Source organism: Ruditapes philippinarum, unplaced genomic scaffold (genome assembly GCF_026571515.1).
Source record: "Ruditapes philippinarum isolate M1 unplaced genomic scaffold, ASM2657151v2 ctg230_1_1_1_1, whole genome shotgun sequence".
Taxonomy (NCBI): Eukaryota; Metazoa; Mollusca; class Bivalvia; order Venerida; family Veneridae; genus Ruditapes; species Ruditapes philippinarum.
Genome location: NW_026854709.1, coordinates 842 through 13,918, shown reverse-complemented (window position 1 = coordinate 13,918; position 13,077 = coordinate 842). Strand labels below are relative to the sequence as shown.

Below are 13,077 nucleotides of genomic sequence, written 5' to 3'. Positions count from 1 at the left end.
TGACAATTTAATATTGAATGTCAAGGCTACAAAAGTTTGTTATATAAAATCTAAACATGGTCATGGTTGACTAAATTAATATATTCTATATTTGCAATAAACGTACCGGGTACATAAATATCGCTATTAATGAAGCAAAAAAAACCAACACGTCTTAAGAATGCAATGTTATGAAAGCAGAACATACATATCTTTGTAAAAGTATTATCCTGTTTACATGCATTACAAAAATCTATACAAAGGATAAAACATAGAAAATCACACAGAAATGGAGATAACTGTCAAAAAGTTGGGAATTGAAAAATGACAACTAGTGCATGAAAAAGGAAGTAAAATTTCTTAAGATTTCCGATTTTAAAAAGTCCAGACAAACACAAACAGTTATGAAAGGTAAAAATTTCGTTGAAATTTCAAAAATGTTACATAATTTCATAAAACTAGTTTGAAAATGTAGCAGGGTTTCATTTATAGGGCACAGCAACTTCTGAACTGTCTTCAATGAATCTGTCAAACAAACTCCACTGAGGATTTTTTTACATAAAAGGAAATATTTCCCCAAGATTTGGGTACCAATTTGTTGTTGGCCTGGACTACAAATTTTCAGGTTATTTTCTCACTTAATATTTTGTTGTTTTTTTTGTTTGTTTTTTTTCTCTCATTTTTTTTTAATTCGTAGAACTTTTGAGCTCATGTGATTTCCTTCAAGACAAAAATTCAATTCTAACACGACCAGCATTTTTCCCTATTGAACATAGAAGAACAGAAAGTGTGTGTTATTATGCAACAGATGCACAGTTTGACGTTCTATATTTAGACATGTGACGTAATCATTATACACGTGACGTAACCACTAAAAATCCGACGCGCTGAAAATAAGTTCGGAAACAAATCAGACGGAATTTTGCTTAACTATCATGTACCGCAACATTTGTTTGTTACTGTCGTGTTAGAATCGAAATAATATATCCAAAGCAGTGATTTTATCGCTTGATAACATCACTGTTTGTCGTTCGGATGCGCATCATTATATCACTCGGGCTACGCCCTCGTGATATAATTCCTCGCATCCGAACTCCAAACAGGGGACTAACTCTATATATATCTAAGATATGACTGAGTGGCTTCTTTCCCTTTGATTATTACACAACAACATGAATAAGTATGCAACTTGCGTCATAGAAATGCATTTGTTTGTTTGTTTGGATTTTTACGGCACGTCACCACATAACTGGCCATATCGTGCCGAATGCTATAATAGACTTAAAATGCTATGTAAAACTTTGTAAATGACAACAAAAAAGAGCCAATTAGATCCTAGAATACAAGTTTATCTCAATTATGTTTTTTGATGGAATTGTATTAAAGTGGGTGATGGTGGGTGTTTTACAACAATTTCAGTTGTTTAATAGAAATGATTAATCAAACTTTTGTGTGTGTTCCTCACAAAATTTGACCCACAGGTGATACAACCATAGATTCCCAATGACCTCACAGAGCTTACATGATCTTCATATGACAATGAAAGAGGCAAAGTATGAACAATTTACAAACATATTACGAAAAAAAAACCAATGATATACATGTATATCGCTCATTCTCAATGAAACACAGCATTTGATGTTCCACTGGGAAGCTCCTATACGGAGGTTTTTCTTGAGGTCAAAATGTCGTTAGAAAGGTGGCTGCCACTTTGTCTTATAAGGACTCTCTCAGTTTTACATTTCTATCCTTTAGTTTTCTTTTACAAGTACCATTAATGCCATAAAATGTAACATACGTTACTGTCGCCACCCAGAACTTTTAACTTTGAATTTGTGTTTCAGAAAAATAAGTTCCAGAATAAACGAAACATGTGCATTTAGTCATTGCTGCGTGTATATGCACTTTGATTATTGGCAAAAATTATATTTGACTGTTAAAATCTCATTGATATATTGGATGATCAAATGTCGCCAAATGCATATAAATGAATAATGACAAAATATTGTAAAACATTATAAGCGGATTTATTTAGCTTTCGTTGAAAAAAATATATATAGATGAAAATCCCGACGGTTTTAAAGTGATTTAGAGAAGTACGCTAATTCTTTCGTGGTTTATTATATATTTTTTGTGTTTTTTGTTTTTGTTGTAATAAATCTAAATTGTTGTATTCAAAGTCATGGACAAAATTGATGGTTTAATTTTCAACATTGGTTCTAACTGCTTGAATTGCGTCAGGTAATTTCATACAAATACACGACAAATTAACATATTTTCGGCAACAGAATATTTCCTCCCTATTATTAACTGAAGCGTATTAAAGTGAAATTGATGCACATGCGCATCTGTAATGTTACCAACCAATTTGTCTCCTTTCAGTCCTTGGGCGATTGATGGTTTGTAAGTATCTGTGACTTTTCTCTATCTGTAAGTGTTGCGCATAGCGCGCGATAGTTGTAATTTCGACACTTTGTGGGTTCGATTCACGGGCTGGCCAACTTAAATTTCTAATAAGTCTTTCGGATGAGACTTTAAGTCGTGGTCCTGTGTACGAGTGCTTAAACTTGAAACATTTAGAACATCGATTCGATAATCAGAATCTGAAATCGTGATGCCGATTCATTTTCATTCGATTGCAAATTTGGAAAATATAACAACTAAAAGTCATTGATATCTTATTATTTAAAGTGGAATCTTTAAAGGAGAACAAACAGGTATTTCGTTTCATATTCAATATCCTGTTTATAGAACAATTCGTGATTTTTTACAATGTAAAAGGTCGTTTATAAAAATATCTTATTTCTTTTATTTTTCAAATGTGTTTATATTTGAATAAAAGTAGGTCTATTATATCAAACTGTAAAGAAATCGTCCCTCATTTACACGGTTTCTGTATACTTTGCGGACTAGATTGTACATCGTTTTAGCAGGCAATATTGTTTTAGGTCATGGCCAGAGGTTGCTCCTCACTGGGGATGGGGATGAGGATTGGGGGCCGTCACTTTCCCAACCACCTTATCCACTCGACAAAAGATATTTTAAACACTTTTTCCACTTGTTGGTTAGCTTTTTGAGGCGCTATCTATTTTGTGACCTTATATTTGATACTAAAAACATTTCGAATTCATATCGTAATTCGTAATTAGTAATTCAAAATAAGTAATAGTTCTTGTATATGAAACGAGTTATTTATGAGGGGCGACATCGAGGGGGATTCTGCTAAAAAATGTCGAGGCCGTAAATGTCGTCCCCACGACCTAACTATCTCATGGCCATGACTTAGTAGCTCGTGGCCATGACATAGTATCTCGTTCCCACGACTTCACGACTTAACTATCTCGTGGCTACAACTTAGTGACTCGTGGCCATGACATAGTATCTCGTACGCACGAGATAAATAAAGACACACACGTGTCACCATTGTGCCACCGTATCTTACAGAAGAGATATACTAGTAACTTCTTTTTATGCAGCTGTCAAAAGGCTCTGAAAAGCAAAGGTTAGCTGCTCAATGGCACTGAAATGCGGAGATTAGCTGCCAAAAGGCTCTGAACATGACGCGCCGAAATTTCGTCGAATTTCGCCAAAAATGAAGCCATCAACAATTTACCGGTGTTCACGCTTTTTCTAGTTTCGTACATAGCATTTTGTTTACGTTCGTTGATATGGAAAATAAAAAGCTATGTGATTGTCATTTGTTTTCAAACCGGAAATTAATTTTGCATAATAAATAAAAATCAATCTATTTGAAACAAAGATAGCTACAGTGGTATAAAATATTTGTGATAATACACGATTTCAAATTCTCACATTGACCCCCCTCCCTTTACATGTTGCGATCATGACCTCGTTTTATTTCGAACCCTTAACTGTACACCTAATATACTGCGTTTTCTCTAAAAGTATCATTGTGAAATAAACGTGAAATAAACGACTTTTTTTGTTGTCTGAAATATGTAATAAGTAAGGCGATATAGGCAATTTTGTATGTATAACTTGATACTATTTTAAACATTAATAGCTGGTCGCATGAAACAATGTCAAAATGTATGACAATTCAAATTGGAGTTTCGACATATTTGAAAGGAATGTATCCGCAATACATGAAAAAAAACCAGAAGCGTTTCTATGGTTGTGTTGACATGAACCTCATTTTGTTTGATTTGTTCGAAAACATTTTTTTTGTGTAGGGTTTTGAACATTTTTACGCTAAATACAAACAATGGCTGATTCGTGATACAAGGTATGAAACAAAGTAAAGCAGATATTCAAGGCACACAGTCATAGCTCAATAACAGATGGTGTACATGTACAGGCATATCATCTAATAGCTAAAGAGACTTTAGCGAACTGGTTTTATAGTACTGCTAGACCTGTTCTTTACTGTCGTACAACGTCAAAATAAAAGCGACATATAAAGTTATGGAAGCCAGAACTAATCATCTTATAGCGTATGCCGCCACATATACTAAAATCGAATGTACGTTGTTTGTTCAGTCCGGAAGAGTCCAGTAGATATACCTCTTGCCGTCTTTCCATTGTTACATGCTAGGTGGCGGCCGTAAAAATCACCCATAAGTTTTATTTTGTTGATTTTTTTAGTTGTTTTTTCTTCAAATGCTTTAGTTCGTTGGGACATTGCTTCACTTGGTGTCTTGTACCAGTAGAAGAAAAATAGTAATTGGTTATGATTTCTGTTTATGGGCTGGTATGTATTTGGGTATAATGGCACACTTTGTCAAACCCATTTTAACTTTTCCCATGATATATTTCACTTCCGCAAGATCTGCCTTTTCTGTAATAAGAATCACATATATAAATCGGCTTCGAAAACCGTAAAAATATTTGATATTGCAAGTTCCTACACACTAAAGTAAGTGTGTAAATAATTGATGCATCAAGTTTTAAAATGTCACTTTATTTTATTTTCAGGATCCCCACCGTCACTATCGTGACAGTTACGAGGACCACTCAAACGGGGCAAGTGGTGTATATAACCGTGGTTACGCCCCTTGCCAGTGGGGTTACTGGTCTTCGGACAATATGGCTTATGCCAGACAAGATGACGCCTTTTATTCCATCCAAGATGACCGTTCCCGAGGTCGAGGACGAGGTCACTATGCAGGAAATATGTTTGATAACGCCGGTTATCATGGTTACAAACAAGGAATTAGTGGAGGAGGCAGTTATAAATTAAAACCACGTAAGACACCGATATATTTTGAGAAAACTTTTTAATTCGCGTCCGTCCCTTTCCCCTCTCTCTCAAAATCCATTTATATTTATTTCTCAGGGTGATCTTATTCCAATGCTACACTTAAATGGAAAAGGATATTATTATTATTATTATTATTATTATTATTATTATTATTATTATTATTATTAGCTCGATTATTCGAAGGATAGGGAGAATTATTACACTAAAGCAAGCGTTGGCGTCACTTTTTGATTAATTTTATGCGTGAAAGTTAGTATCTCCAAAACTACAAAAGGGAATGGTTGAAACTTCACACACTTATTTGAAGCATAATTGGAGGTTATCGTCCAAAGCCCAAAGCAAGGATTTAGGCAGAGTTATGGCCCTATTTAAACTCTTTTTGAATTCTACGTCATATTCATTTAGGATTGTCATTGATAATGAACTGTTCAATAGACGATATGAATGTTTAAGATTGTTTAGTGCCATTAGTGGTTCCATCGTAATATAACATAAATAGTTTTTGAAGTCAGATATATTTTCAAATGAAAAACACAAAAAACATTATTGCTTATTAAATTATGCATGTTTCACGGAACGTTCTGAAAGATAAAAAAAAATTGTCTATACTGTATATGTTCTGTATATGTTCTGTGTACTGTACTTATAGATATTATTTATAGAGTAAATTTATAAGTAACGATGGAAATATGATGTTTGAGAGGGAACATTCTGAATTGATTTTCTGTTATATTAATTCGTTTGTACACAACTGTTTAAATGCCTTAAATTAAATGCTTAGCATGGAGTTAATTTTCTTTGTTTTTGGTGCAAACAATTTAATTTTGTGTATTATAAAACTATTTTGTATTCATAACGATAGAGGCAGAAATTCATAAATAATACTTGAACTTTCTCTGACTGATTATGATTGAAAGATATATAATTATTTGGTGAATATGTAAATCGTGCTTTTTACAAAACATTGAAGATGAATATAATTTCGGTATTTAATTAACATTAAAAAGTTTAATCATAATTATTTTATTGCTAATATACATGTTAATATTCAGCTTTGCAAATAATAGAATAAAAATGCATGGTATTCAAATATTTTCAGACAAGATATGCGTTTGATTTTTTCTGAATTCCTCAAAGTCCTATAAATAAGTTTTATTTTATAACAAGACAATGCTTGTGCATTTTTTATCAAAATTGATAAAAAAGAAAACCTAAAAAAACTAAAAAACAACTTATATAATATAAAAAAAAGAAAAAAAATTCTTGACTTTGTTATTTTTTAGATCTCAGTAGGTACACTAAATGTTACAATAATAGTATTGACTCATTGCATATTAAACAGCAGTTAATATATTAAGTAATTTTAGAATTAATCGAATCGTATATTGCTTGTTTATTATAGTGTCCAACACTAATGGGTTTTCGGAATACCCAGGGGAAGGATCGGCCAAAAGTTCCCGACGATGTTGTGTTGTCATGGCAGTCGTCGGGATGATGTTTCTTTTAGGAGCCGCCTTGGCAATCGGAATTTATTTTGGTGGTGAGTTTACATTGTTGTTCTTAACGTGTGTACATCTCACCTGCGTTTTTTATAGCCATTATTTAAAGCTGAAAAGTTGCAGTAAGAACTAAGATGTACCAGTGTAAAAACAAACAATCTGATTATCTCGTAAAATGTCTTTTGTAGCCCATTGTTTTCTCCTCGAGGGCTTACGCCTTCATTTGCTTGTAGACCACACACAACTTGGAGTGGCACTAAAGTGCCGCATTAAAGGCTCCATGATCTCCACCGTAACAACTCATTTGATAGTGGATTTTTCTAAATTTAAAATTTCAACTTTTTTCATATTCATTTAATGCGTATTCATATAATTTGTGTATTCATATAATTTGTATTCATATAATGAGTACTGCTTTATCCTGTGGTAGTTGGGCGTTATATGATATATTATTTTTGTTACAGTTGTAGATAAACCAGAGTCCTTACGAGACCCGGATATAACCACGACGACTGTAGCGCCGGCGCCAGGTCAGTCATTTATCATCTTATCATCGTTAATAAAATTGTTACACGTTCATTATGCCTCAGTAATGCTTTTATCTTTATTTCACAAAAACTTTTTATTGTGTTGTACTGTTTTTAGATTCCGAAAAAAAAAATCATTTGGCCATTTACCCGAACCATCTGATTTGGTATTTTGGATTGAAGTCAAATTACTATTTTGTTTCAATTTTACTTCTGTTTTGACAAACAATTTCACAATCAGCGAATCTTTTGTTAAATGACAAGCGTCTAATATGCTCTATAAATTACTAGTTTCTGAGGCTTAATGTGCCCCTTTAACTTGTAAAGAATCAAGTAACCAGTTAATATGTGTACAAATGCGACATTCGGTGGGACAGGCCAAACTCTCTGTCTTGAAATGTTTGGCAAGCCTCTTGCTAAGTGAGCGTTTTGATAAGCTTTTGGATGTAAGAGGTTTGGAACGCTGTTGACTGAGACATTTTGAAAGCCATGGCTAAGGGAGAGATGTCATAAGCTTTTGCCTCGGTGTGAGGTTACGTTAGTTGTTTGACTAATAAAAAGGTTTTGTAAGCTTTTAACTAAGTTAGAAATAATTGTTTATGTTTTTGACAAAGTGAGAGGTTTTGTAAGAGTTTGACTAAATGGGGGATGTGTAAGCTATTGGCCAAGTGAGAGGTTTTGTTAACGTTTGACTAAAAGGGGGACGTTTAAGCTAGTGGCTAGGTGAGAGGTTGTGCAAGCCTTTAAAAAAGTGAGGGGTGTAGTGTAGTTAGTCTTTAAAAGCGAGTAGAGGTTTAGGTAGCTTTTGGCTAAATGTGAGGTTTCGTAACCTTTCGGATAAGAAGAGTCATTCTAAAAAAATTGGTTTACTTTAGTATTTTAAAATATGAGACTTGTTAATAAAGGTCAGTTTCATAAAGAGTGACCATAATAATTATAGTTTGTCACCAGTCTGAACCATTTTAGCCATGTTCTTATCATTTATTTTATTTCTTATACTAGTATATGTAATGTCTTATTAGTCACGTAAGGACTACGTTTTTGTTATATATTTCAGCGTTGTCTGTGGATATGTCGTTGACGATAGATCGGACTTTTGACACGGACCTGTACAACCCTGATTCTCAAACTTATAAAGACCTTGAGACTGAGGTCAAGGAGAAGGTAATCTATAAATAGAAAGATAAAGGCGCCCGTGCCTTACCGAAATGACAAAACCATACATCCGAAACTCAATTAAACTTTCTATTCAAAAGTGTCATAAGACAAAATATACCATGAAATACTGTAAGATAAAAATGTACATTGACTCTTGTAGCATTACAAATATGGTTCAATAAATTTTCTAATGTCTAAAACATCTTAGTAACATTTATATGAGAAATTTTCCTTAAACATGACATAAAATGATAATTTTGCATAGGAAGTTACAGATGAATGCAATTCTTGTTGAATTATATCTTTTAACCTTTTTACAAATTGTGCTATAAAGTAGTTTTCTGATGTAACTTATTGACTTTCCCATACATATCCAAAACCACGACTTTATAAATTTTTCTTAAAGATGTAACCCAATTGTCATGTCCCTGTATATCATCGTTAAACATTATTTGATAACACATTTTTAACTGATCTATTATTTGGCATTTTAATAATTTAATAATTGTTACCAATAGTTAAAACACCTCTTAATGGATACTTTATACAGGAGATACCTCCCACAGTCGCCTTATACAGCTACATTGGATGCATTTTGTTTACAACACATAAAGCGTTTACATGCATAATATTGTAAGCTCTTCAAATTTACCCATTCCCCAAATTTCAGCCCAATATAGTCACTGAGCAAATATTTTAGTATCAAACAATTTAAAAGAAATACTTTTTTATTTAATTGGCCACAATCATACAAGGATTTTAAGATTGATATAAAAACCCTCTTACCGTTTATACATAAATTATGTACCATCATGTACACAAGGTAAGCAAAATATCATGTCATCGGGTAAACATAATATCATGTCACAAGGTCAACTTAATTTCATGTCGCAGGTTAAACAAAATAACATGTCATAAAGTAAACAAAGTATCATGTCACTAAGAAAAAATTGTGTCGCAAAGTAAACAAATGTCATGCCACAAGGTTAACGAAAAATCTTAATATCATGTCACTTGTTGAACAAAATATTATGCCACAAGGTTAACAACATATCATAAGTTAAAAGCTAAGAACAAAATATCATATCAAAAGATAAACATAAATATCATGTCAATTGTTAGATAAAATGTAATATGGAACGGTAAATAATCATACGAATTTATAAGGTAAACAAAATGCCATGTGACAAGGTAAACAAAATGCCATGTGATGAAGTAAACAAAATGTCACTTGACGATGTAAACAAATTGCCATGTGACAAGGTAAACAAAATGCCATGTGACAAGACAAACAAAATGCCATGTGACGAGGTAAACAAAATGTCATGTGACAAGTTAAACAAAATGCTATGTGACAAGGTAAACAAAATGCTATGAGACAAGGTAAACAAAATGCCATCTGACGAGGTTAACAAAATGCCATGTGACAAGGCAAACAAAATGCCATGTGACAAAGTAAACAAAATTCCACTTGACAAAGTAAACAAAATGCCATGTGACAATGTAAACAAAATGCTATGTGACAAGGTAAACAAAATACCATGTGACAAGGTAAACAAAATGCCTTGTGGCAAGGTAAACAAATGCCATGTGACATGAAAAATAAAATGCCATGTGACAAGGTAAACAAAATTCCACGTGACAAGGTAAACAAAATGTTACACAAGAAAATATACACAAATGTGCTTTGTATTTGTTTGTTTATATTATTGTTTAAATGTTAATTTTTATTAAAATTTTCTGACATTCAAGTGTTTTAACACTAGTCTTAGATATACATTTGTATCAGATTTCTTTTTCTTCTTTTTCATAGATTGATCAGAATATGAAAAACAGTCCACAAGGTGACAGTTATTCTGAGGCTGAGGTTTTAGGATTCAGGTAAATTATATTAATTTCGTACGAAAAAAAAATAATGCAAACTTCAAAATAAAGACACTTACAAAATTGAAAATACGATTATAATTGATTACATAATTATGTGATATTTTATACTATTTTGTTTGGCTTTTAAAATATGTCAGACTTGTTAGACTTTAATGGTAATAACGACTTCCTTTGTGGGATTAATAACTGGTGACATGCGGAACAGAAATATGCCAGAAATGGCCGAAAAGTTGCAATCATTTCTTCTGATGAAATTTGATTTTGAAATCCATGTACTGTTTGAAAAAGAATAATATGCCATTGGATTCATTCTCATAATCAAGTTGATGGACTTTTTCAAAAATATATTTTAACCGGCTGTTTGTTTGAAGTTCACCTTCATAAATCAAAAGTATTTTAATAATTTCCGATTAAAAGTTATTTAAAAAGTACACTGTATTATTCTGAAATTATAATACCACTGTTTCAGTCAAGGTAGCATTGTTGTTTTAACGAGGTTAAAATTTGCGAAGAAAACAGTAGTGGAGAACAATGTTGTAAGTGATATTACCTTAATATTTATTCAAGTTATATATTTTCTGAGACTTGTATGAGAATACTTCTTATGAAAGAATGTACATATATTTTTGCAATCATAATTATGTAGATACTTCTGGACGGAGATTATTCATACAAAAATTTAGCTTAATTAAATCAAAATAAAAAGCGCCACAGGAAAATGTTTTTGTTGTTGATATTGTTGTTGCTTTTGTTGTCAAATTAAATTTAAAACTTTATATTTTTACTGCGTGCTGATAGAAGCAGCTAATTTTATAAAAAGCAGAAAGCCTTTGGTTATTAAAAGAAAACAAAACAATGCATTAAACGTACGGTAAGGGAGGATCTCACATTTTATATTTATTTCATAAGAATACTCCTAAATACTACTAAAACAGTCATTGAATATCAGTGACTAGAATCCGAAAGACCCTATTCATATGTATTCACAGTGGTGTTAAAGCTATTGCTAAAAAACGAAGTAAATTCTAAAACAAGAGATTTTTAGAAGTTTAAGAAATAAAATTTTAAGAGCACAACTTCTGCAGGAGAGACACGCATTTTGATTAATGCAGAGATATTGAGGTGTCTCTCTAGAGAGGTCAAATCTTATGAAGTCTCAGTTTTAGAAGAAAAAAAAACGAAACTGTTGTTGTTAAGAGGTTATTGCGCTATAAGTGGCCCGCTCTGTGGAGGTTTCATCATGTTCACAAATCAGGCGAAGCTTTGCATAGATTTTGCAAAATAGGACTTCATCTACTAGTTTCATATCCAGTTATTTTCAATTAATCAGCATTTTGAAGTCTTTAGATCTCAGTGTTTTTTTTCACGAACTATTTTTGATATTGCAGGAGGTAGAATTAACTCCTGAAAAGATTATAACCACGTTTAAAGATCAGTTAGACCAGTCTAACACCGTTCTGTTTGTCAAAGATCAAATCACAGCCAAAATAAGCACAGGTACGTTATATTTTCAACAATAAATTTCATCGTTATGCACTTTCTTGTATTGGCGTATGAATGCAGCAGGCCTACTTTTTTCAAAAATATAACCAGAGAACCGTGTTGAAAAAATACATATAATATAATAAAGAAACAACAATGAAAAACAAACTGATGCCCTTGATATTCTTTTATTATTGCCTTATTATCTATTGAAGAACACAATTAGCATACGACAATCAAAAGGAAATTATTATAACATGCAGATCAGTCTTTCGGACATCTATGGCGCTACTAAGGACATATATTTTTGGCTCGTCTTTTCGCAGAATAATCGAGCTAATGCAGTCACCCATTTGTCGGCGTCGGCGTCGGTGTCGGTGTCGGCGTCCCTGTGGTTAAGTTTTTGCGTGCAAGCTGGTATCTCCATAACTACTGAAGGGAATGGATTGACACTTCACACACTTGTTCTCTGTGATTATCTAACATGATTGACACAAGTCCCATAACTCTGATTTGCTTTTTTGCATAATAATGCCCCCTTTTCGACTTAGAAATTCTTGGTTAAGTTTTTGCGTGCAAGCTGGTATCTCCATAACTACTGAAGAGTATGGATTAAAACTTCACTTTCTTGTTCTCTGTGATTATCTAACATGATTGACACAAGTCCCATAACCCTGATTTGCTTTTTTACATAATTATGCCCCCTTTTCGACTTAGAAAGTCTTGGTTAAGTTTTTGCGTGCAAGCTGGTATCTCCATAACTACTGAAGGGTATGGATTGAAACTTCACTTTCTTGTTCTCTGTGATTATCTAACATGATTGGCACAAGTCCCATAACTCTGATTTGCTTTTTCGCATAATAATGCCCCTTTTTCGACTTAGAAATTCTTGGTTAAGTTTTTGCGTGCAAGCTGGTATCTCCATAACTACTGAAGGGTCGGATTGAAACTTCACATGCTTGTTCTCTGTGATTATCTATCATGATTGAAATAAGTCCTATAACTCTGATTTGCTTTTTTGCATAATTATGCCCTTTTTTTGACTTAGAAATTCTTGGTTAAGTTTTTGCGTGCAAGCTGGTATCTCCATAACTACCGAAGGGAATGGATTGAAACTTCACACACTTGTTCTCTGTGATTATCTAACATGAATGACACAAGACCAATAACTCTGTTTGCTTTTTTGCATAATTATGCCCCTTTTTCTACTTAGAAATTCTTGGTTAAGCAAATATCTCCATAACTACTGAAGGGTTTGTGCCTTTTTTTTAACAATTTTATGCATTCATTATTATACAGCAGTGATTAACTCGATAAAATATCT

General features: G+C 32.8%; 1 protein-coding gene across 1 annotated transcript; it reads left to right on the top strand.

Annotated features, from left to right (window-relative positions):
* Positions 1-2,498: 2,498 nt before the first annotated feature.
* Positions 2,499-11,768, top strand: LOC132740817 (uncharacterized; the record flags this gene model as incomplete). Its single annotated transcript, XM_060728820.1, has 8 exons — positions 2,499-2,696; positions 4,915-5,185; positions 6,603-6,740; positions 7,164-7,229; positions 8,284-8,390; positions 10,198-10,265; positions 10,741-10,807; positions 11,660-11,768. Coding segments are annotated over exons 2-8 (715 nt in total), but the record flags the coding sequence as incomplete, so codon positions are not given.
* Between the last annotated feature and the right edge of the window lie 1,309 nt (positions 11,769-13,077).